The 25288-nt window shown below is 38.2% G+C and overlaps 1 protein-coding gene across 3 annotated transcripts in view; it reads left to right on the top strand.

The window, feature by feature from the left end:
* cgnl1 (cingulin-like 1) overlaps nt 1-25288 on the top strand; it is a 42180-nt gene that overhangs the window by 10034 nt on the left and 6858 nt on the right. For 2 of the 3 annotated variants that reach the window (XM_017304156.2, XM_008405378.3), the window contains exons 5-14: nt 193-294; nt 1268-1407; nt 2651-2789; nt 4154-4366; nt 17597-17803; nt 17896-18000; nt 18632-18784; nt 19780-19950; nt 22405-22566; nt 23655-23744. In XM_017304156.2, the coding sequence (XP_017159645.2) occupies nt 193-294; nt 1268-1407; nt 2651-2789; nt 4154-4366; nt 17597-17803; nt 17896-18000; nt 18632-18784; nt 19780-19950; nt 22405-22566; nt 23655-23744 (1482 nt within the window). The remainder of the gene's footprint in view (nt 1-192; nt 295-1267; nt 1408-2650; nt 2790-4153; nt 4367-17596; nt 17804-17895; nt 18001-18631; nt 18785-19779; nt 19951-22404; nt 22567-23654; nt 23745-25288) is intronic. The other variant, XM_008405379.3, reaches the window with a different exon arrangement.

Genomic DNA, 25288 nt, shown 5'->3' with positions numbered 1-25288 from the left:
TTTTGTTTCACTCTCCAAAATAAGCTTTCTGTTTGGTGACACACAAATATAAACCTGCTCCTTTTTGAGAAAATACTGTAAAACTGCATGTCAATCAGCAGCATAATTAGTTTTATTTTTTCCTCTTTTTTTTCTATTTGAAATGAATAAATAACTGTGTGTAAGGGATAAATATCTGATTTGCTCTCGCAGTCGGTGGACCTGGCTGCACAGACCAAAGCTCTGCAGGAGCAAAACGCTGAACTGGAAAAAGAGATTATTGAGCTGAAGAGACAGCTGGAGGAACAAATGAAGGTAACATGATGGCAACTGCAGCTGTAATGCTGATACCAGGCTGTTTATGCTGACATATCCCTTTAATGCTGAATTAGTTGTTCTGGAATATCCTTTAAACATGGCTTTGCTCTCTGAAGAGCTTTAAGGGATCACAATTTAAGGATTTGTTTTAAGGCCTTTGTTTAGATCTAAAGTGTCAAACTTAATACAAAAAGCTAATTTTTCTGGAAAAAAGCAAAACAGCTGTGAAGCAGTTAGTTGGATTTTAGTTTTTTATCAAGCAAGGTCAGATTTATAAAAGATAAAAGCAAAATCTGTATTTTGATGTCACTATTTTAGTTGATACACATTTGTTTTTTATTTTTCCTTTACCTTGTGTTTAAATCATTTACACATATGTCAGTTTTATTTTTCAGCATTTTTCTCTGAATAGATCTTTACAGTAAAGTTTTTAACCTGCATTAATTATTAATTAACTCTGAGTGTGTCAATAAAATCAAATTTAAGCCATAAAAACTCATGAATGATATGTATAACAATAACGTCTCCATTGTTATTTGTCAGGTAAAGGGATAAATGGATTCTTTTTCATTTGGAGTTTAATTTTAACTAAACTAAAGCCTATTTTAATTTTTTTCCCCTCACTTCAGTATCGTCATATTTACCATAATATAGTCAGGCTTTTGTCCTTGTAAAAGCATAAATAATATTGCTTTAATTTTAATTCATCTTCTTAGTTGCACTTTGTACATATATTTCATACTTTAAAGAGAAAAATGTTTTTATTTTATTTAAATTTCTACATTTAAATTTTTTTTCTAAAGAAAAACAAGTTGTTTAGATTAATAAAAAAAATTATATATTGATAAGAAATGTAAATGGAAGCAGCCAAAAAATACGAGTAAAAATGTGCTCAGATCAGTTTAATTGAAATACTATTTTTTATCAGCAAACAATAACTAAATGAACACCTGCATTGTGTTGTTGCCAGCAGAAGAGTCAGGCGGACCGGCGGGCGGTGGCGGGCCTGAAAGAGCTGCAGCAGGAGCTACAGCGGAGTCTGGATGAGTGCAGGCAGCTGAAGGAGAAACTGGCTAAAACCGAGTCTGAGCTCAACTCCTCGGTGGAAGAGTGAGTGCTGCACAAATCATTAACCTTCTCGTTTATCTTTTCTCGTCAGTGCAAGTGATTTACTTCAGCTAAACGTTTAAACTTTTGAAATGTGTCAGTAGTTAAGTAACCTATAGATAATGTTTTTCTTTTGTTTTTTTGTAGCATAAAGTGCGACGATTTGCATTGAGAAGTTGGTTAAGGTGTTTTTGTTGCTTTCTAGACTTTGGGTGTTCTGGTGAAGCTGCTGGTTTAATGTTCAAGCTGATTCATATTTTAGTGGAAATAAAGTGTGTGGTTAAATTTATGCAACAATTAAGCCCGGTGCAAAAAGTTAGATCATTTTAATTCTGATGATTTAATACTTTTTTAAAGGGAATTTTTCTTTTGAGAGTTCATAATTAATTTTTTTTTTCTTGACTTTACTTGGGGGTAACTCCCACTTACCTCCAAGTAAGTCATGGTTTTTCTCTGGTTATTTCTTGTTTTATTCTGAATATTTATAATTTCTTCCAGTTCCAGTGTGACGTGATCTTTTCTGAATTAAAGTTCATCAGTTTCATTTTATTATGCCATTATCAATAGGCCTGTCACAATAAAAAAAATTTGCTGAACCATGAATAGTCCCAGAAGTTATTGCGATAAATAATAATATTGTTGTTTTGAGACCCATTGCAAGTAATATAATGCTAATGGCTTAATAATGCAGGAATGCATTATCAAAGATTAATAAACATTAAATTATAATGAATATTTAACGCTGGAGCTGGAAACCATTTTAAATATCCAAAATAAATAAAGAAAACAACAAATAAAATGGATAGACTTTGTAAACAAAATTGTCTGGCTGAGACTAAAGCACCAGACTGAACAGAAAAGAGAAAACGATAAATCATGCAGAAATCAGGAAATTACTGAGTTTGTTTTAATTTATCATGCAATTAATTTATTGCTCATTGTGCCTAAGTATCAATATATTGCTTGAAAAGAATCTCAAAATAACGATATTATTTATCGCGATAATTGCTGGTTTATCTGGTTTAGTTGGTTTATTTATATTGCTGGTTATCGTGGTGGGAACAGTATCAATTGGACAGTAATAAAGGTGTTTCACATTAATTACCACCAGTGATCCCATGAAAGCAGGTTGCAGGTAACCTCTGAGGGCTCCCGTTCGGCTCACCAGGTGTTCCCAGTTATGTGTGTGAATTACAGGTGCATGAAGAGCGGCTCTCCGGAGCTGACGTGTCCTGTGCTTCGTCAGGCTTTTCCAGGTGAAGATGGAGCGGGAGCAGTGCCAGACGGAGATCAGAGACCTGCAGGACCAGCTGTCAGAGATGCACGACGAGCTGGACGGCGCCAAGAGGGCCGCCGCTGACGGAGAGAAAGACGTCCTCATGGCGGTGAGCCGCCATGCTGCTATCAGGCTGAGCTGCCAGGACAGACTCACTCTGTAAACTAGGAGGGGCGGGTGTTTGTCGCATCGCTTATTGTGATGAATTTATCATCATGAGAAGAATTTTGATTAATCTTTGTCATGAGAAATTCAAGTTAACGGAGTTTAAAAAACCCAAAACTGTTTGTATTGTCTGGGTTTCTCCACTATTTTTCAATAACAATATCAATAAATGCCAAAAATGTAAAAATATGATTATAAATGTAACTATTGTGCAGCTTTATGTGATTGATTTTAATTTTGTACTCTTCACCCTGGTCTGATTATTTCCTGACTGCCACAGAGTTTGTCACACTGTGGCAGTTTTGCAAAGTGTTTATGATTAATTATTTACATAAGTATTGCTAATTTGCTTTAAGCTAATGTATGCCTTAATTTAATTACATAATATCCTCTGAACAATTTAGATTACAGAGTCTATGATCAAGCTAAAATAATCACAAGTGACCTGCTGGTGGTAGATTTTCTCCCAGTAAATTATTGAAAATTACATTAAATGATCAGTTTTAACAGCAGGTTGGAAACAAATTGGCATGAATTGAGGCTCCGTTGGTACGAATGTCCCATATCTGTAAAAGTTTGGTACAAAAACACCTAAACAACATATGAAAAGGACAAATTGACCAAGATTATTTGTGAGAAACTATTTTTAATGAAGATTTAAAAAATATTTAGAGATTGAAATGTTTTATTTTGTTTTTAATGGCACAGTTTTAATAGTTTCTGTATCTTCACTGTAAAAACAGAAAATCTTACAAAGTGTTTTTGGTCCAGTTTCTAGTGCAAATATATTAGTGACAAAACTAACTTATAAGTAACTTTTCAGCAAGAAATATTAGTTTATATTAATGAAAGCGTACTTTTTCTATTGGTAGATTATTTCACTTGTAGCGTGGAAAAAAATATCTTGTTATTAAGTGAAATAATCTGCCAGTGGAACTAGTAATTTTCCATCAATATTAAGGGATTATTGATTTAAAACAAGCTCCTATCTGGCTGAAAAGTTACTTGTTGGTACACTTGAAATAAGACTAAACTAAGGTATTTGCTTCTTTGGTAGGATTTTGTGTTTTTGCAGTGTTGGACATGATGCACACGGCTCTAGATTATAAACATCTGTTATCTAATTGATAATTGGATTGATGACGCGCATGTCGTTGATTACAAAACCTCCAGACTCTGCTGCGCTTCCACAGATCTTAGGAATGAAAACAAACGGTTTTAATGAGAAGACCTTCAGGATGTTAGCTGAACTCTGCAGCTGAACTCTTGTCTGAGATAACGTTAGCAACTTGGCTCTCTTTGCTTCAGGACATGATGCAGCTGAAGGTGGAGATGCAGGAAGTGGTCATTGCCAAAGAGGAGCTGGAGGAACTGTTGAGGAGGCGAGAAAGGGAGCTGGCAGCCCTCAAAGGAGCTTTGAAGGACGAAGTGGCCGCTCACGATCAGGAGGTGGACAAGATGAAGGAGCAGTACGAGAAGGAAATAAGCCGGCTGCAGACGTCTTTGGAGGAGGCCAAGCAGGTAATCATCCTCCCTTCTCAGCCTGCCTGTCACAGAGCGGCATGGAGATAAGCGCACCATGAGGGGAGCTGATAGCGCCACCATATGTTTGTCGTCAGGCCTCGGCGTTGTGCTTTAAAGCAGCACAGTTTGATCTGGTCACCATTTTCACAGGCACCAGGGGTTTGTAGATTAGCAGGGTTTGCTAAAGTCAGAGGCCAGCTCGTCTTTTACAGGAGAAAGGAGTCAGCGATGCGTTTTTTATTTCATCACTTTGCTGCCTATTTTATTGGGATGTTGGAGAAAGACCCAAACAATAACAGACCAACAGTAATCACCAAACAGCTTTAATGAAGTAGAATTACACACAGATGGACTCTATTTACTGATAAGGTGACTCCTGAACAGATTCACTGTCTCTGCTGAAGTAAAGACATCCCCACATTATGATGCTGCCACCACCATGCTTCACTGGACTCCTTTAACCAGACCACCATCTTTTACATGTTTGCTGTCCCCCTACATGGACTAGATATCTTGATTTATAATTTACAGAAATTATATTTTGAGCGTTTTAGCTCTTTGTTTAAACCAGAGGTGTCCAAACTTTTTGTTTACTAAGTATGAATTAGTTTAAACAAATTAAGTAAACAGATTTTTTTTTTCTTTTTGAAAAAACGGGATCATTGATCCAAAACCTCAAATGGCTTTTGCACGTCTTCCTTGTTAAATGAATCCAGATTTCTTATTATTTTGGACTTGATTGAAAAAAAAAATAAATAAATAAAACAAATAAAATAAAAAAATATTCTATTCTCAAGTATAAAAACAATATCTAAATCAGTCTTCATTTGAAAACACTTTCTATATTGAGGCAAGTTTTAACACAGCAATGTTTAGTCAATGAGTCGATGTGGTCCTAGTTACCATGACAACAGAAGGAAAAGATTAGCATTTTGTGTTGCATCAAACATTTTTGTTGGTAGATTTTAATTTATAAGTCATGGCTTTGTCCTAATCTATTTAGGTTATTCTTGTGGTCAGGGGGACACATAAAATCAGTTCAGGGGCCCTAAATGGCCCCTGAGCCCCTATTTGAACAACCTTGATTTAAGCAGATTTACACCTGAAGGCTCATTCATATCCATTGATCTTTGGCAGTTTGACGATATGAATCAGGAAATAAACCATTAAATCACGTGATATTTCAAATTACAAAGACTAAAAAAAAAGTAAATCTAAATTTGATTGCAGATTTTATGAGTCAACATCGACGTTTTTATGGATTCTGAGAACTTCTAATAAGATGCAACTAATTAATTCAGTGGGAATAGTTTAAATAAACAGTTTGTTACAAGCTTTGTTGGATTTTCTCTTAATAAAATGATTTATTGGTGCGGAAGCCAAACCATAAAAGTATTATAAACTAGTATAGATGTCTTATTATTTAAATCTGGTTTCCCAGATCAATTATTCCCTTATTTGACATCTTTCTGTTCTTCCTGCTTTTGTCCAACAAACTGTAATTACAACATGTGGACTCTATTTACTATTTAAGTAACTTCTGATTGGTTCCACTGAGTTTTGTTCAGGGGCGACATACTGGACAGATTTTTATTTGTTGAATAAGAAAAACTCATTCATCCTCTCTTTCCACAAACACATTTTGTCGGTCACATAAAATCCCAATAAAATGCCTGGAAGTTTGTGGTTGTAATCTGACAAAGTTCAGACGATGTGAATAAATCTGCAAGGCATTGTAGCTGATGTTAGTAAATAATATCTTGTTACCACAGTGGCAGCTTTACGCCTTGCTGGAAGAGCGGCAGCTGACTTCAATTAACCTTTAAATTCCAACCTTAGCAGTGTAGATGTCTTAATGTGATGAGCAGATGGTTTTCTGCAGATGGTTTGCATGTTTGCAAAGGAATGCAAAAGAGCTTAGATTTTTCATTTTGTAGCGATTTAAATCACTTTGGCCAACATGAATTATGCAGAATGGGCAGCACTGAAAACTATATTTATCTACAGCTAGGAATTTTGTTTCTTTCAGTTTCTTTCAGAGTTGCATAAGCAGAACAATCTGCAATCTACATGTAGCTTATCATTTTGCATGGGAAAATGATAAAACGTGTTCTTATCTGAGCCTGTTACTATTCATATAAACATTTTTACAGGAAGAGATCTCTTGAAAATGTTAAAAAAAAAAAAAAGAATTGCAAATGAATCTTGTAGGTTTCTGCGTAGGGATACTTTTATTGAATTGTGACGTCACGCTGTCCAGAACTCCGCCATGACGGACGTCAAAACAGCATCTGGTATGAGCCCCAACCAGACGTGTTACGTTCACAGACAAATTAAAGCTAGTCTAACAACAGACATCTGTAACCTGATATCGCTTCTATCGCTTCCCTCGGTGTAACCGCGAATTTGCAGCGAACGCTTTTTACAAGATAAAAAGACTAATGTTCATATACTTTTTTAGCGAGTATGATTAGAAAGATATGTAGTATCGCATTATGGAGAAGGTAGCGTCTAGTAACCATGGAGACAGTGCCGCCGTCATGTAGCCTAGCATATATGTAGAAAAATGGTTTGCAACTCGTCTTTTGTAAGTTTTTAAATCTACTCCGGTGTAAGGGGAACGCTGTTTATGACATTGTGATAAAAGTCATGTGGTGTGAATTCAGACAAAGTCAGTAATTTGATCAATACGTCAGAAGGGAGGAAGTACGGGTCGGCTTCTAAGCTAGACGTTTCAAACTTACACCGCCGTCTATGAACCTCAACCAGGTGTGTTACGTTCACAGACGAATTGGCTCGACTCGAATAAGTAGAAGCCATGAATAAACTAGCAAAAACAAATTTGGAAAACAGTTTCAGTCGCTCTGTTCAATAATCCCGTCCCTCACTTCCGACGTCCATCATGGCGCCTCGATTAAGTGACGTAGTTGCGGAGGGTCAATAGTTGTGGTAGCTTCACGGGTAAAGTTGAATCAAAACTGGACGTGTAATCGTGTTTACAAGAGATATAGAGACTGGTCGCACAATTTGAGCATCATTTTTTCCGTGTGGCTCATGTGCGTCCTGTTTGCCTCAAAGAGTGGAAGTCGTCGTTGTTCTGGGCTTCCTGCGGGCCTGAGCGGGTCCTCAGCGACGCTTTGCAAAAAAAGATCCATGAGGAAATTTCCTTTTGTTGAACAGAGGACCTGCTTCTCCTGGGAGTTTGTCATCGGGGGTTTAGCCTTGCCGCTTTGTAAACACCTGGCCAGATAAAGTCATTGTTTCACTTTTGGAGCATAAATGAGTCACTCACTGAAGTTTTTTCCGTCTGATTCAATGCAGGATTTTTCTAAAGCCGCATTTGTTGTTCTCGTTAGTTCCAATGTTGAAATATGACTGTGTTATTCCCAAGGCTGGGGGATAAATCAATTTGATCAATTAGTCAAATTTGGGGAAAATCGGGATTTTTTTTTCTCCCGTGCACTCCTTTGATTTCCATAATCAGTGCCATTTTGTTTGTCAGGCTTGTTTTAAAGATTTTAATTATTTTAACTTTAATCAGGTCAACTCACAGAAGAGCTAGTTGAAATAAAAGCCAGTTTTTGAAAAATATTTCTGATTTCATTTTAAGAAAAGTGTAAATAAATCGACGATAATCAGAAATTTAAGTTGTTATAAAAAATTGTAGATCCTGACCTCATCTAGATCCAAAGTATTCTCTTCCTTTTTTCAAGGAAGATAATAATACATCAACGTTGAGGTACGACAGCGTATTAGAGACATGTAGATTAAAAAAAAGGTGTAATTACGGACTAATTAATCATGTTAATGTCTGATTAATCTTGAAAATGTCCTATAATAAAATGACTTGGAAATATTTGAGTCTGAAAAGTGAAAAATTTGCTAGGAAAAGCACAGAAATTTTGATATTGATCTCAGAAATTTCCTAGAAAGTAATGTCAGAGTTTCAAAAGTAAAAAATGTTCCACCAAAAAAATAAAATTAGCATCAAGGCAATTTAATAAAAAAAATAAATGCCAAGAAGCAGTCGAGACTTTTTCCAAGTAAAATCTGTTCAGGAACGTCTCACTACTGCTGCTTTCTTTTTGAAACTAAGGAATATCCAAATCAAAAAAATTTTGGCTTTTGAAACTCAAAAATTTAGACTTGTTTTTCTAAAATATTTCTGAGTTTTTTTTCTTGTTAAATTTTGACTTTTCAAACTCAGAAATGTCCATGTTTTTGCCTAGAAAATATCTGAGATTAATCTTAGAATTTGTTAGTTATTTTCTTCCAAATTTTCAAATTGTGGATCTTGTTTTTTTTCTTCGAAAATTTCTGAGATTAATCTAAAAATTTCAGCATTTTTTTGGCAGAAATTTGCGCTTTTTCTTCCTATCTACTATGGCTCCAATATGCCATTGGACTTATGTGGCCATGTAAGAATGCTGGAAAGTGGAACACTAAATTGCTCTGTATGCATGCTAATTGTAGTGGCAACCCATCACCAATCTAATGAGCTGCAGTTCCCCCGGGCGTGCCGTGCCCCCTCTTCTTTCTGAGCCCCGGAAAAAAAAAGTGGGTGGCAATTGTGGACCTCGGTCAATAATGAATGATGAGTTTGTTTCACACAATAAAAGCAGCGGGGGTTGGGACGTGCTGAGTAAGTGGGTCAGTGTGCTGGAGGAAAGGGGGTGCGAGGCCAACCCCGGTGAAAGGAATTGGGGGGCCTGTTTTGTGTCTTAACTTGAAAGCTGCATTGTGTTTTTGATGGGCTGAAATCTGTGGAATTTTATCTGGGTTGAAAAATTTTGGACGTACCGATTAGACTTAGCTTATTTTCACAAGTATTACACGGCGATCGGTGTTAACAAAAGCCATCTGCTCGTTTGGAAGCGGTCTCGCTGCTTTGTGCCTGCGTGTGAGAAACGCGCAGGGATGATGTTGGGTTGGAGGAGATGAGGTTTCTCTTTCAGGAATGTGGGGGTCAGATTGGAGAATGTGCACCCTGTAGACCTTCATCTCTACTCAGCTCCAGCTCCGTTACACTGTACCCACTCCCACTGTGGGAGAGGCTCATATCTTTTCATTTTGGCCTCCTCAGGGCGCAGTAGTCGTGTCCCCATCTCTGCAGCGCTCCAGATTCCCAGTGATGGAGGCTTTAATAGGTCCCAGCCCTTTCAAACTTTAGAGATGGAGTCTCGTGCTTATCGCATCATTTCCAGGTCTTGTTATGTTTCGCCAGCTGACCTAAACCATTGTTATCAAGCCCTCATCTGTAACCTCAATCCCCAACTCTGTATTTTTTAATTTCAAAACTCCACAGTGTCTCCTGCTCACCTGATCGCTGTTTATTTCCCGGCCTCGCTCCTAACACAGCCCGCCTCTCTACTAATCTCTACCAGCGTGTGAACTCAAGTCTCGCTGTCTGATCATCAAACTTGCACAGCCCAGAGAAGAGTTCCCCCTCAGGCTTGTTGTGGAGGTAAAGACTCCAACGTGAGTCTGTATATTTGATGATAGCGCCGTATTCCCCAGCAAAGCTCTGGGAGACGATTTACCAGACGGCTGGAAAGAAGAGGAATGAAACGTAGGACGGCCAGGCAGGGAGGAAATGGTGATCTCCACGCAGACAGCAAGGAATTAACAGTTTATCCCACGTGAAATATGACTTCCTCCGAGTTTTCAAATAGTCATAGTGACAACTTTGTAGTCTGATAGCTTTGAACCATCTCAGGAACAGGAACTAAATACTCAGGGGGTTTTTGCCACAAGGTGTTTGGTTCAGAAATGCTGCTGGGCAACTTTATGTGGTTTAGACGAAGTTTCCACTCTATTCTAGGAATCAGGTCTAACATCAAGGATACCTTGACTATCTAGTTAAATTAATGCTGAAATTGCTGTAACACTGGTTTTTATCTTGCATTGTATGTTGCCATATCTGGACCTGAACATGATAAAAGAAAGGTACTTTTTCAAAGGTCCAGATCCATGTATAAATGAGGTCTGTGAATTATGGTGTTTTGCTTCCAATGTGACCCTGTTTTATATAGTGTGTGGGTATTAGGATGAAAGATGTAAAATAAACACCCTTTTTAATCCTTAATATTCTCTTGACCATTTGGGGATGAAGGTTTAATGCTCTCTAAGAAGTCTAATTATTGAGAAAATAGTTTGGAATTATGGCTGGGTGAAATGGCTAAAAAACATATCAAGAGATGTGCATTTCATATCAGTCAATGTGGATAATTATTGATTTGTTTTTTGTTTCAAATATTCTAAATGCTGCCAAACTGGTGATGTGGCGTTTCCTCTTTTGTCTAGAATTTCCTCTGGATCTGCTGCTCTCATTTTTTCCCTTGAATCTACCTTGATCCTTTTTTTTTTTATTTTGAGGCATAGTGGAAAAACCTTAAACTGTTGCTGCTCAAGTAATTCAACAGGCTGTTGCTAAGTAACCAAAGAATGAGTGAGTGAGTTGTTGCTAGGTAACCAAAGAGTGTGTTAGTTGATTCCACCAACCTTACTTAGCTGGCAGTTAGAAGTTGAGCGGCTAAAGACTCAAGTTCTCTTTTCTGTGAAATTATCAACTTTCTATTAGACATATTTTCTGTTAATATTGATCAGATATTAATCGCATTATATATATTGTTTTTGTTTTATTGCCCAGCCTAAGTTTGGATGCCATCAGCTGGAGACATTTCAAGCTTTCAGCATGCTGAGATGAGTGGATCTTCCACTGAAATGTTTAAATTCAGATTTCAGAAAGGTACTGTGAAGTCCCAGTTCACAGTCTGTGTTGTTTTGGTTTCTTTCTTCTCCATGTGGTGACCTCATAAACACCTTGCCATTCATTGCTACGGGTAACTAAACAAATGGAAACACTGATTAAAATTCAGTAGCTCCACATTCATCAGAGCTTTTCAAATTCATCTTCACAACTGTTGTAATGGTCAATTTTCTTTTGTTTCATTTTCTTTGCAGAATTAGCTAAATCCTTCCTTTTTGCCCCTTGATCTCTTTCTAGGCTGTTGCTCTTGACATGAGTTGCTTTAACATGATTGTTAGCTGGTGCGCAGATGGAGGCCTCCGTGTTTGAGTTGTTAATCTTTGTACTTGAACTGTTGTGTGTTTTGGGTGTTTCCTCTCTGTCTTGTGAGTCGTCTTTCATTTATCTTCTGTGGCCCTTGACCGTCAAACCGGAACATGTCTCTGTAAGTTAGACAGGACGATGCTTCTTGTCTGAATACTGTCTCTGAGACCTGAAAGTGATGCAATATATTTACAACAATGAATGCCCTGTAGTTTTGGTGACTGTAGTCAAAGTGCCAACTTTTGAGTTGGATGATTCATTTCTTCTTTAACTATTCGTGATTTCTGTGTGCATCAGCTAATGAAGTCACCGGGAGTACTGAAAACAAATCGTCCAACGTGAAATAATAAGATCTTTGAGGTTCTTGTTCACGTTTTCCCCCTTACTTTGTTCTGAGATAAAAATTAATAAAAATAGTTCTGGTCATAGCCTCAGGTGTCGCCTTGTCTGGGTAAATGATCTCGCAGAGGTTCTGTACGGTCGCAGGTTACCATGGTTACTGTAATGCTTCAGTAAATGTGCAGTATGGCCCTCTCACAGAGATCCTTCTAAAAGCTGGCAGGTGTTTCTGTTTTTCTGAGACAAGACACGATTTACCTTCTCCCTTGACCAAAGAGATGCCAAAACTTCCAGTTGTTCAATCCTTCCTTTCAGTCTGAGACATTCTAACCTTTTGCTTGGACGGTTCATCGTGTTCAGAGGTACTGTGTCTTTAATATACGTATAGCTGAGGAAATCAGTTAGGCTCTTATTCACATTTTGCAAGGGTTATTGAAGCCTCTTCACCTTGAAAGTTGTGGGTAAATTCAAACAGCTGATTTAAGAAACGGGCACAGGCTCCAGGCAAGAGCATTTTCTTTCTTTTTGTCGAGGTTTTTAAAAACTCAGATTCAAAGCCACTAAAAATTTGGAAATGGCATAATGATGCAAGTCTGTCCTCTCAAAAACTAATAGGCTTTAATTTCTAATCAGCATTGAACACTGGAACTGAAAAATATTTCAGATATCAAAAATAAACAAACAAAAACAACAAATAAAATGTATACTGAAGTCTGTAAACAAAATTGTCCTCCACAAACGGGGCTAATTGAGACCAATACTGAAGCCCTTTGTTGTCCAGTCTTTGGTAAAAAGAGAAAAACAATTAATCATCCAAATGGAAACTATTGAGCTCGTTTTCATTTATCATGCAATTAACTGGGTTACTTTTCATGGTGACAAGCTTATATTGTATCTCTAAATAGTTAAAGTGTTTTTAATAAAATGCAAGACTGAACTGATTTTTTTCTTTTTTGGTTGTTTAGTGCATAGAGTAGTACAGTTTTGTCCATCCCCCCATTTATTGCTGAAACCTGCCAGTCAGCTGGCTAAAATAGTGCTACACTTTTCCCATATAAGTTACTTTCCAAAATGGTAGAAATGTTGTCTGAGTGCCAAGGTGAAGCCCAACAGATTTACTTTCCCAAGTGCAGCATTATAACTTTTGCTATAATGCTGCAATCTAAATCTAAAAAAACTTTATTAGAAATTACTTTGGATTTATTTATGTTGCAATTTGAGTGGTGACAGAAAAAGAGAGAAAAAGAAGATAGCTGATAGCAGATAGCTGAGCTAATACAGTTTGTTAAACTTGTATTACTTTATAAGGTTTAGAATGACAGAAACAGTAATATTTATCTATTAAACTACCTTTAGTGGGTGTTTATTCTCTACTTTTTCTTGTTTGTGTATCAAAATCAAAATTACACTAGTAAGCAATTTTAAAAATGTTTTAAAAAAAAGTGGATTAGGTTAAATATTGTATTAAATATTTCCATCTGAGCACCATGACAGTGAGGTATTTGGAGTAAGATCAGGAAGCTCAAGCTCAGAAAGCTCAGGGGAAATGGTGAAAACATTGTGGGTTAATAATGTTGGAAGTTATGTTAATATGAAACAATAATATGACAATTTTTTTCTAACTGTACACAGCCCTAATTTATTGCTCTGCAGCTTCACTGAACTATAAACTCTGATTCTGTTGGCCTGGTTTGTAGATGTTATTTATACATCAGGGTCAGTTTATCTGCAAATCAGTTTCTATTGTGATTTTGAAACTCAATCTTTTGCTTTTTGAAAAGAAAAGAGGCCGGTCAGTCCAGAAGAAAGAGTGGCGATGTAAGCGCAGCACACGACCTGGAACATGCACTTCACCTCGACGTTTGCTCTGCGCTTCAAAGACTGCACAGAGTTAGTTAATGTGCAACTTTGAATAAACAGCTTGAGTACACACAGAGACCCAAGTCAAACTCAGAGTTTAGGGTAGAAAATGGAGAAAATAGATCATGTTCACAGTGACTGTGTGGCATAATTATAAAGGAATCAATCTGTAATAATAAGTCATGTTTTGCTGAACGTTAATTTCTCATCTTCTAGTTACTTTGACTGAGCTTTAGTATTGTTATTTGAACGATAAGTAAATGTAAAGTGTTTTCTTGGATACAAAGTGGATCTTTTCATGCAAGCAGTTATGTTTTAGTTAGAAATAAACCTGATTATCTTATAGGCCTGCTGCACTGACTCAAATTAAAAATAACATTGCCAGGGAGAGTCTGAAAACAAAGGAGGTTAATGTTATTTCATCTCCATCCTGCTTCCTGTCACAGAGCAGCAGCACCATCCTTATTCATAGTTTAAACACATGCAGGCTAAGGTGGGAAGTGGGACAGACAGAAAGAAAGTACGGGGTTTGCTCTGGTGTCCTGTTAGTTGTTATTCAGTGCTTTTGTTATTTCAATGAACACTGTGTTAATCTCCTCATACTCTCTTACCCCCTTTGTTTATTTTTAGCTTCACCTCAATTATGGCAATCAGCATAATTCTGAAACGAGCCAAAGAGATTTGAAGGGGACAAAATGGCAGCTTGGTGCAGATATTTCCTAAAGTTCTCTGTGAAGAAATACGTACTCTATTAAAGATTCCTACAGTTTTTATTTACATGTTTAAAGTTAATTATAATGTCTGGCAAAGATGGCCTTTGTGAATATATGAGTTGTCAGTTTTCTTTTATCTGGAAATTTTTTTTATCCAAATCAACTTTACTGAATGATGCGTTTCTTTTTGAGATCCCTTCATGTTGTCAGACAGGTTCTGTTTTTAAGTGAGTCAAACTTTACTTGCGCGGTATGATGATACGACTGAAAAATGTATCACTACTTAAGGGTTTCACATCAGTTGATGCTGATAATTATTTTGTTTTTTGTTTTAAACATCTGAAATAGTCCCAAATTGGTAACGTGATCTTTCCTCTTTTAACCACAATTTCCTCTTGAGCTGTTCAACTCCACTGAGTTGTTTTTTTAATTTTTAAGCAGTTTTGAGGCACAGTGGTGAAACCTTAAACTGCTGCAGTGCCAGTTACTCAACAGGTTGTTGCTAGGTAACCAAATAGTCAGTGAGTTGCTAGGTAACAAATGAGTGATTAAATTAGTTGATTCTACCAATCTTGCTTAGCTGGCCGGGCAGCTAAAGCCTTTCCTCTGCCTATATTTCCCAGAATGCTCAGCGGTTCTGGATCAAAGTTTGGTTAAATTATTGAAAATTAAATCAGACATATTGTCTATTGATATTGATCATGTCTATCGCGATATAAATGTTGTTATAGATTTAGTGTACAGTCCTACTTGCACAATAAGTCACGTTTGATTTGCCTTAAAAAAAAATTTAAAACTTCATTTTGTATTTTTCTCAGTTTATCTTTGTCTGATATTAAGATTAGTTTGGTCATCTAAAATATTTAAGTTTGACAAAGAAACAAAGACACAAGTCTGAAAGGAGCAAATGCTTTTTGTAATGGTAACCTTGAAGGAAGTTGTTGAAACATAAAAATGACAGAAACTGTATGTATGTCATACGAAGGCCTCATTTTGTTTCTGCCTAACAAATTCTTATTTGATGATCCAAAGACATGAAACTGATACATGTTGGGCCGGGGATGTTGTCACCTCTTTAAATCAAAGAAGCAGCGATGAGGGCGGCTCTGGAGCGACTGCAGGAACTGGTCTGACTGGCCTGGACGCACTGAAGCAGGGAGGCGTCCGCCAACTTTTCTTCCTCTAGAATGTTTCCCTGCTCCTGCACAACAAGATGAACTGGCCATTGCTTTTGTTGTTATTTTTACACCTGTCACAGATAAGGAAATAAAGGAAAGCTGTCACGATAAGATGGTCTCACAGCAGCTGTAACTTTATCAGATTAGCTCAGATTTTGGATATAGATAAAGTTTCATAAAGTGCAAGTTGCACAAAGATATTTTAGATAAAACACGTTAAATATAATTTAGCTGGAAGATTTTTGTGTGATTCACTATTTTCTAGCAATGTTAGTCATTTTGCTAAAATAAACGTGTCACTTGGTTAAGAACAGCTGACAGCAGAGGGCGGGTGTGTGTGTGTGTGTGTGTGCGCGCTCTTGTGTGCGTGTGTGTGTGGGTGTGTGTTCAGTCACACACACACGTTCAGTGACAATCTGCATGAGCAGCACAACAAAGAGGAGCCTCCCTGTACACAAAGATGACCTGAAGCGCTAAAACATTTTATTCTGTAGAAGCTAATGTTGAAGGTGTAAAACGATAGCAATAGATTTTTACTGTTTTTATCTGTAATTTTAGTTATGCAGGTGTGTACTAACCACGCTGAAATGACAGAGAGCTGTCAAACCAGTTATCTGACATTCCTCGCCACAGAAAACAAACATTTGAAAGCTTGTTCATCGGTGACGTCGATAAGGGAGCCATCTCTTTGTTTCACTTCTCTGATCTTTCTTTTTTTTATCTTTGGCTACTGCCTTTTCCATAAATACGTACAGTTGCCTTTTATCCATTAGTGGCCGTATTTGTGCATATTTGAGGCTGTGTGTTGCCGGTGAATCCACAATGGATACGATCTACAATAACTTAAACATTCAAATTCAAATTATTACCGGTAGTCATGTAGTATGTAGATAAAAATATCTGAACATCTGATTGCTATTAGCAAGTAATTAAGTTTGTTGTCTTCTACCCATATATTTAAGTGTAATCCATAATCTATGATGGCTGTCCCAAAGCCTAGACCTCAACCACAAAACTTTGCGTGCTGTTCAGGTAAAGTGTGTATATTGGTATGTAAAAGTTTAATCTTGTTGGAGAAAATCTGTGGTAAATTCCAAACTTTTTGGGTAATTCTTGTTTTTAAAATGTTTATTTTACCCTAGATCCGGACAGTAAAGCTGAAAAACTAAATCACGATATAAGCATTTCATATCAGTCAATATCAATAATTGTTTCTATGGATAATTATAGATTAGTTTACTGTTTTAAATGTCTGAAATGCTGTGACCTTTCCTGTTTTATCCACAGTTTTCACTCCACTCCGTTATTTATTTTGAAGCAGCTTTGAATCTCTGTGAAGAAAAAATTAAACTGCAGTTGAGTAACAGCAGTTGCTCAACAAGTTGTTGCTAGGTAACCAAAGACTGAGCGAGTGAGTTGCTAGGTAACCAAAGAGTGAGTAGTTGATTCCACCAACCTGGCTTAGCTCACTGTGAGAGATTCAACAAGAGGTTGAATATTCTATCAGACGTATTATCTATTGATATTGATCAAGTGTCTGTCCCACTATATGTTGTTGATTTATTGTCCAGACCTTTTACCCTGGAGGAGAAAAAACAGATTAGATGAATCATTAAAAGCATGAAATGAATGACACAACTGCCTAAACATCCAAATACAACTATTACCCAAGATGTTTCCATCTTAAAATGTACATTGCTTACTTTCCTGTCACAAGTTCTGTCACAAGTTGTGTTTAGCACCTTTTAATCATAAGTACTTAGAGTTTATTAGCGGTCACATTGTCACCCTCTTCTGACTTTTAGTGGCCGTCAGTCGTCAGGCAGCAATAAATCCTCACTTTGCAGCCTTCAGTCATGAATTATTGTGAAGTGTGAGAGACTTACAGGAAGGCTCTGTCCTTCAGCGTCCCACCAGCTGCGGAGAGAAAGTGAGCTCGACAAATGCCTTTTGTTATGAGGCATTTGAGTTGCTTCTTCATGCATCATAGCTCTGCTTTCCGTCTGAGAGTCACACACTCATTATTTCTTTGAACTGAAGCGCCTTACGTCTTCGCCTTCTGCAGAACAGCGCAGCAGTGGTCCGAGAGAAGGCCGAGGTAGAGGCAGCCAAAGGACAAGCGGAGGGCCAGGCCGGGCGACTGAACCAGGAGATCGAGCGACTGCGCAGGCGGACGAATGAGCTGGAAAATGAGGTGGCTAAACTCAACAGGATCATCGACGAGGCCAAGCTGCTGGAGAGCAGACTGGGAGACAAAGCTGGCCGCCTGGAGGTGCGAAGACGCGATACAAGTCAAATCTGGTTTCTGATTTACCTATTCAGTAACTAATATAAATGTTTTAACGGTGTAACGTGCAAAAACAGAGAGAGAAAAGGCAGTTGGAAGAGTCCCTGGCTGAGATCAGGGAGCAGGAGGAGGAGATGTCTCGTGCCAACCGAATGTTGAACATCCGACTGGAAGATGTGCAGGTAAGAAGGCATTCACACCGTCCTGGTTGGTCCACTTCAATCAAACTCTGGTTCGTTTGGAGAGTCCTCGTATGAACTCTGGTCCGCCTAAAAACTGACGTCTCAATTCAATTAAAGTGATCTCTGGCGCAGTTTGAATGCATGTGTAGATGCAAACAAATCAGAGGCCGCTACAAAAACAGGGCATTCTGGGTAAATGCAACTTAAGCAAACACAAGAGTCTAGCACTGGAGGGAGAAATGGATTGTAGACTTTAACTAAAGACAAAAGAGACATCCTATAAACACTAAAATCTGAGGCCACTCCATTTTTGTCTTTTGTGAAGAAGGAAGTGGCACTCATGTCCTCTTCTGAGGTTTTTGTGTCGTTTCCTTCTGTGGTTCTTGGTGCAGCGCCACCTGGCGAGGAGTGGAACAGGTTATTTATAGAGTTTGGATCATTTGACACAATGCAGTGTGAAAGAGAACCAAACCAGATGAAAATGTTACAAATGTTGCTGTTTTGGTCCCCAATCAAACAGTCAACTAAATTATCAGGTATGAAAACACCCTAAGACTGGTGACACTGCTTGAGGTTTTAGGCAGATAAATATCCAGTTCATCACTTTTCTTTTTACTTCTTTTACTTGTAGAAGAACCTGGCCAAACTAGACCTTGAGAACAAGGACCTGGTGGACCGGCTACAGGAGGAAAAGTCTCAGAAGGAGCAATTTAAAAACATGAAGAACAACATTGAAGACGAGAGACGTGTGCTGGACCGGACGGTGGAAAAACTGCAGAGGGAGGTGAGGTTCACCTCAGGCTTTAATGAGAGCAGTCATGTAAGCATGAGAAGGAGCTTATCTCACATGGTCAACCTCAGGTCGGCCATCGTTAAACTTTCAGTCAAATGAAATTAAGATCCATGTTAGTTAATTGGATTTTTGTTCAAAAGACGGAGAGGAGAAACTGAGATATTGGAAAATATTTAAACTATTCCAACAAAACACAAGTTTGTTTTTATTTTTAACCAAAAATTTGATACCCTTTGATACTTCTGTGTTATTCAAAATAGCATGTTTTTGAAGTAAGCATCACACTTACAATAATTTTATTTGATAGATTCACACAAAATAGTGAAGTGGAAGGGAGAAATGAATACTGTTTTAAAATTTTTGGTGAATAAAAACGTATAAAATTGTTGTATTCAACACATCGTTGAACCACCTTTCTGGGGTTTGTCTCCATCTGCTTTGAGCATCTATTTGGTTTGGTTTAGTACTCAAAATATTAATTGGAATAATCGATTGTTAAAATAATCATCAGCTAATTAAGTAATTAATTAACTGTTAACAGGAGTGTACAGACTCAATAAAAAACCACTTACTGAAAGAACAACACTATCAGAGCAAATATTAAGCCGAAACGTTGCATATAAATTTTGCATCGGAGATAAAAACACATTTGTCTGTAAATATGTTTCACCCAAAACTTTTCAAGTAGCATAGCTTTAGCTTCACTTGGTCCAAATTCACTGAAGGAATTCATTTTAGGCAGTAAAATGTTTATTTTCTTGTTTAGAAAAGGAATTGAATTGTTGGTTCACTTGCATCTTTTAAGTGGTTGGTTGAAAAATCAGCAAAAGGTGCCAGATTAATCAATTGTTAGTTGCAGTTTGGTTGTAATGTCACAAAATGAAAAACAAATCAAAGGGCATGAATAAGTGCGTCTCCACACATATTTAATTTCTCCACACGTCTCACTTTCTGCTGCTGCTTCCTCCTGCATCCCCGGCCTGCAGATGAGCGATATCGTCGAGGCGTCTCAGTCGTCCACTCGCGAGCTGCAGGAGCAGATCGATATTTATAAGGAGAAGAACCGGCGGGAGCTGGCAGAGCTGCAGCGGCACCTGAAGGAGAAAGGACAGGAGCTGGACAAGCTGGTGCCGACCACCAGAAACCTGCAAGAGCAGGTAAAGCTGAAGGACGGTGCGATCCCTGCTTTTACGATAAGATGATGGTCAGATGTAGGTCATCATTAGTCAGACCGGCTCATGCAGAGCAGCTTCATAATCTCTCCTCCTTCAACATCACGGCCTCTGTTAAGGCAGTGATGTCACCTTCTAGGTATTTCTGCCTCCCCCTGCTCTCTGCAGCCTCAAACATGGTCTTAAAGTGAACGGCTGGAGCACAGGCTGTTTATGAATGCTCGACTCAACTTTTTCAGCTAAAAGAAAGACATTGTTCTCTCTTTTATATCCCACTGATTCTTGGATAAAGGTGAAAATCATAAAAGTTAACACATGACCTACGCGTTATTAACGGTCAGAAACTCTTTTCTAGTCAGCATAATGGAATGTGGAGAATTTTTTTTGTTTTGTTTTGTTTTGTTTTTTTTATTGGAAACTGTATTAGATGAACGTGATTGTTTATGTTTAACGTGAATGTGGCTTTATTTATACACCAAACATTTACCGAAGGCCGAGCGGTTGACAGTTTTTATGGTTTTATGCCACACTGCCCAGTGAAGCCAGAACTCTGTGTAAAATTAATGTTTCAAATGCAAAACGAGTAATAACTTCTGTGTTATATAACCACTTAAAAAACATACAGCTTTATTTTAAGTCTTACTTAAAGGTCTTATATTTCCTGCTGCAGTTTTTCCTTTTTGTAAACATGCATTTGATGGGGCTTTTAAAGAGTTTTATGGGACGGGGAAAAACGTTATTTACATGTTCTATGACTAACTTTGTAAACAAAACAATAAAAGCTCAGCTGGATGCCGTTTAAAGACGGAGGATTTGCAGGTCCTGCAGTCATTTCAGGCTTTAAAGGCTTCATTGAACACAAAATGTTCTGGCTTTGCAGATTTCCTCAGTGTTTTCTTCTTCCAGTTGCACATTCTGCTGTAAAAGCAGACTGCCACCACTCCCTTTCTGACTGCTCCAGATTTTTCTCAGATGAAGTTTCATCTGCATAGAGTGCAAAGAGCAAATGGGTCAGTGTGCATGTTCTTCCTGCCTGCATCCCCGCTGATGAATCTTTGTTCAGCTGGCGTTCAGGAAGAGGAGGATGTCTGTCCGAGCAGATCGCTGTGCTGGCTCGTTCACATCCTCCTCCACTGCTGAGGAGCCGATGACTGGTCCAGTCAGTCCTCTGGTTGAACTGATTTCAGATGTTCGTCTAGTTTTCTCCCACATTTACCAGGCAGATCATTACTAAAATTGTCAGAAACACTGCAGGTTTAGGACGAAGAATGGAGATTTAAAAGAGTAAAAACTGATCATTTTTGGAGTGAAGATACATGATTGTCATCTTACATTTACAGGAAACCATTATCTTGATATGTGAATGAAAAAAAACCCATAATAACCTGTAAAAATGTTGGGGTAAATGATGAATTTCTCTTGGGCAGCAAGCAGTGGAGGTGGGGCTTTTTTACCTCTGAAGGAAAAGGATAATTAGGTCTTACAATGGTCACACAGGGGAGCCTTGAAATTATTCCACTAAAGTTGAAATTATTGTTTATTGCTACAGTAGCAACTATCTGAAAAATCCCAATGGTTTCTGAAAGGAGAGACGTTGCACGTTCCAGCCAATATCGGGTTGTTATGGTAATTTCACCCCCGCATAACAAGGAGTGAAATTAATCTGATAAGACGCTCTTTTAATAGACGGTAAATTGCTAAAATAACTTGCTAGATATTGAAAGTTCCAGTTGTTATGGATAAATGTGCAAATATATTTACTCACAGGACATTTAAAGAACTGCGAACAATTAAAATAAGCAAAAAATATCCAGGCAGAGATTTGAAACTTAGGACTCAGAAGGTTAAAGACAACAATCCTGGTGTTGGTCAGCGCTTTGGCGGCTGCATGTTGGATGAGCTGCGTCTTATTTTTGTTTTGTGTTGCAGAAATCCAGTATTTAAGATCACAGGAGGAGGATTTCTTAATAAACTTTTATTAATTTTTTTAATTAAGGATTTTTATGGATGTGGCCATAATTACACCCACTGAATAAAAATAACTACAGAGACAGAAATAGGAGTTATTCTTTCACTCAGAGATTTTATGAGTATTTTCTGCAGAAGTGATGGTCAGTTGGTGACACAACAATATAAAGTTGTGAGTCATCACTGTATCACAATGCATGTAATCTTTAATAATCTGAGGGAATGTTGAAGCAACCCTGAGGAACTCCACCTGTGATCTTTGCACAGATAATCTCACTGAATCTTTTAAATTATATTTTCTCTTTTCAACGAACAGGTAATTCTGCTACATTTGAATTAGCAAATGTCTGAAATCTGTCTGAGCGTTTTGTGTAAATTACTAGCTGCTGTTAATTAACGTTAAGATGAAGTCACTGTTCTGTAGCTGTGGTCCGATTGGACATCTGGAACAATCTTTATTTCTGTTTCCAGTTGTCGCTGCGGGAGGACGAGCTGCGACGTTGTAAAACGGAAAGAGACGAAGCTGTTCTCAAGGAGCAGACGCTGGAGAAAAAGGTTCATGATCTGGAGATGGAGGCTCAGAAAAACAAGCAGACCAAGGATGACAAGTCCAGACAGATGAAGCTGATGGAGGTAATGATCTGCAACCTTGACTACCCAAAGAGACGTTTTTACCCTCAGTCCAGCTAAACAATATTCATTTAGAACCTAAAAAAAGAAAATAACTAAAAAAAAAAAGGCAACTTTGACTTCTGATAAATATCTACTGTAGTAAATTTGATGTAATTTTTAAAACTTTACAAAGAATGATGGATACATTTTCTTCTACAGGATGTTGATAAAACCAAGTTTTAAAAAATAAAATCATATGCTCTCCAATCTAATTACTAGAAAAATAGATAACAGCTACTTTTAGAGTGATCTTGTTGTAGTTCAATGTAAATATCCCTTGAAAAAACAGGAATAACTTCTAAAACATGCATTTAGTACAATAGAATTGGATATACTTTATTTATCCCCAAGTTATATGACTAATTCATTGGCAAGCTGCTCCATCTCTGAGGTGTTAAATATTAATAATGTAAATCTAATCATTACAGATAAAGTTGAGGAAAAATCGACTGCACATGCAAATATGTTACCGTAATCTAAAAATAACCTTTAAGTTACATGCAGCGCTGGAAAAACATTAAGAAACCATTTAAAATTATCAGTTTGTTTGATTTTATTCTCTATAGGTAAATGTTTGAGTAAAATGAACATTGTTCTTTTATTCTAAGAACATCTGACAGCATCTCTGAAATTACAAGCAAAAATTTAGCATTTATTTGAAGAAAATAATGAAAAAGATGCAGTGCTTTCAGATCTCAAATAATGCAAAGAAAACATGTTTATATTACTTTAGAAACGATGATACTAATGTTTTAACTCAGAAAGAGTTGAGAAATTAATATTAGGTGGAGAAACCAATGGGGTTCAGAGCAGTGGCCTGTGTTTATATATATGGTCAAAAACATTTAGTACGTTTGTCAGGTTTTTATCCGCTGTGGCTCTGGATCCACAGGTTGCAGACTCCTGCTCTACATCATTTAATTTTTATCTGTGAACTTTATGCCGTGTTATTTCTTTGTAATCTCTGAGATCAACCGCTGTGACTGACGAAGGTTTTCAGCGAGAACGTCACAAACTCACAGCGCAGATGCATCGTCTCTCATTTGCAGAACAGGATTTCTCAGCTGGAGCTGGACCTGGAGGAGGAGCGTCAAAGTGGAGACCAGCTGATGGACAGGATAGACCGAGGAAGAGAGCAGGTACACACACTCACACACACAGTCACACACACTCTCATTATCAGTGCTCACCTGTCTCAGGGAGACGTTGTCGCTGTTCCATCTCTGTCTGTAAATGATCTCCTGTTGCTTTGTCCTCCACTTCTAACATCATTATTTCAGCCACTAAGAAAACTTCACGTGTCCCAAATATGTCCTCAGTGAGTCTGTCTCTCACCTGTCTGCGTCTCCATGTCCACAACCCACCGTTCATAGTTTCTGCTTGAGGTTCTGCAGGTTTTTCACTCTGTAAGTTTTTATAATCGGTCATGTTGGAGTCCTGCCAGCTAGCTCCGGTTTTCATGCCTCCGTCACAAAAAGGCCCTTCTTAATGCGCCGCCTGAGCCAGAATACTAAAGCTGCCAAACTTCTCAGATTTTCAGGTTGCAGAGTTCAGTTGGAAATGGCACCGAGAAACATCAGTCTGAGAACAAGCAGGTTGTTAAGAAGCTCTCCACTTCTCCTTCCTTTATGATGAAGCTGCTGACGGAGGCGCTGCGGAGTTTGGTTTAGATGAAGTAAACGCGCTTTCAGCATGTCTCCTTAGAGGATTTTTATTATGTTACTTTTATTAAAGCTGCTGTACATTTTAGTTAAAACTGTCACTGTAAAGTTTGAGACAGATAATCTGTAAAAAGGTCGATGTCCATCACCTCCTCCCTGAGCTACTATCGCTGTCTGAAGAAATGCACCGTCAAAAACGGCCAATCAGAGACAGGAGGAGGGTCATAGCGCTGCCAATTATCATCATGTACTCGCTGCTAAATGTGCTAACGGTGGAAAAACAACAGGAAAACCATCAGCAGCTATGCCAGCTGCAGCGTAGCACAGAGCAGAGGCAGGAAGCTGGAGGGGGGACGAACAGCGCCACCTGTAGGGTGATTGACAGCGCTAAGATGCGCCTCCTGGCTCTTTTTGGCTGTTTCCAGTTAGCACTGGGAGAAGAAAGAGCAGCTTGATTTTGTTACTGTCATGACATGCCGACAGTTTCAGCTAATATGTAAAGAAATGTTTTTATAAAAGTTACTGCAGCTGTAAGAAACGGTGTTTTTATAAAAACATGGACGTTTTATTTGGGGTTTCTCTCCTTAAATAACTGAAGTTCAAAGAGATTTAGTGTCATCACATACTCCTCTCGGTGTGAATTCAAAAGTTGTGACCGAGTCATAAATTAAAAACAGCGGAAAGTTGCAGAGCAGAGTCTTAAAACGTTGTTCTCCCTGAAGAGGAAAGGTCCTGGCACAGAGAAGAGAGTGGCATTGTGACAAAGTGCCACTGGTTCAGCATGAGGCTGAGGTCTGTAGTCAAGGCAACGTCCGAGCTTTGTGCAGCCTGAGTGCTGCTGGTGTGTGTGTGTGTGTGTGTGTGTGTGTGTGTGTGTGTGTGTGTGTGTGTGTGTGTGTGCGTGTGTGCGTGCGTGCGTGCGTGCGTGTGTGTGTGTGTGCTCTAATGTCTGGAGGGGGGCTGCAGTGCAGGCAGCAGGACGAACACCTGCGTCTCTCCTGGCACCAGGTGCTCCTCTCCTG

The sequence above is a fragment of the Poecilia reticulata genome, chromosome 3 (genome assembly GCF_904066995.2).
Source record: "Poecilia reticulata chromosome 3, P_reticulata-male-v2, whole genome shotgun sequence".
In the NCBI taxonomy this organism is placed as follows: domain Eukaryota; kingdom Metazoa; phylum Chordata; class Actinopteri; order Cyprinodontiformes; family Poeciliidae; genus Poecilia; species Poecilia reticulata.
The sequence above is the reverse complement of the archived record's forward strand: the minus strand, read 5'-3'. Positions and strand labels throughout refer to the sequence as shown.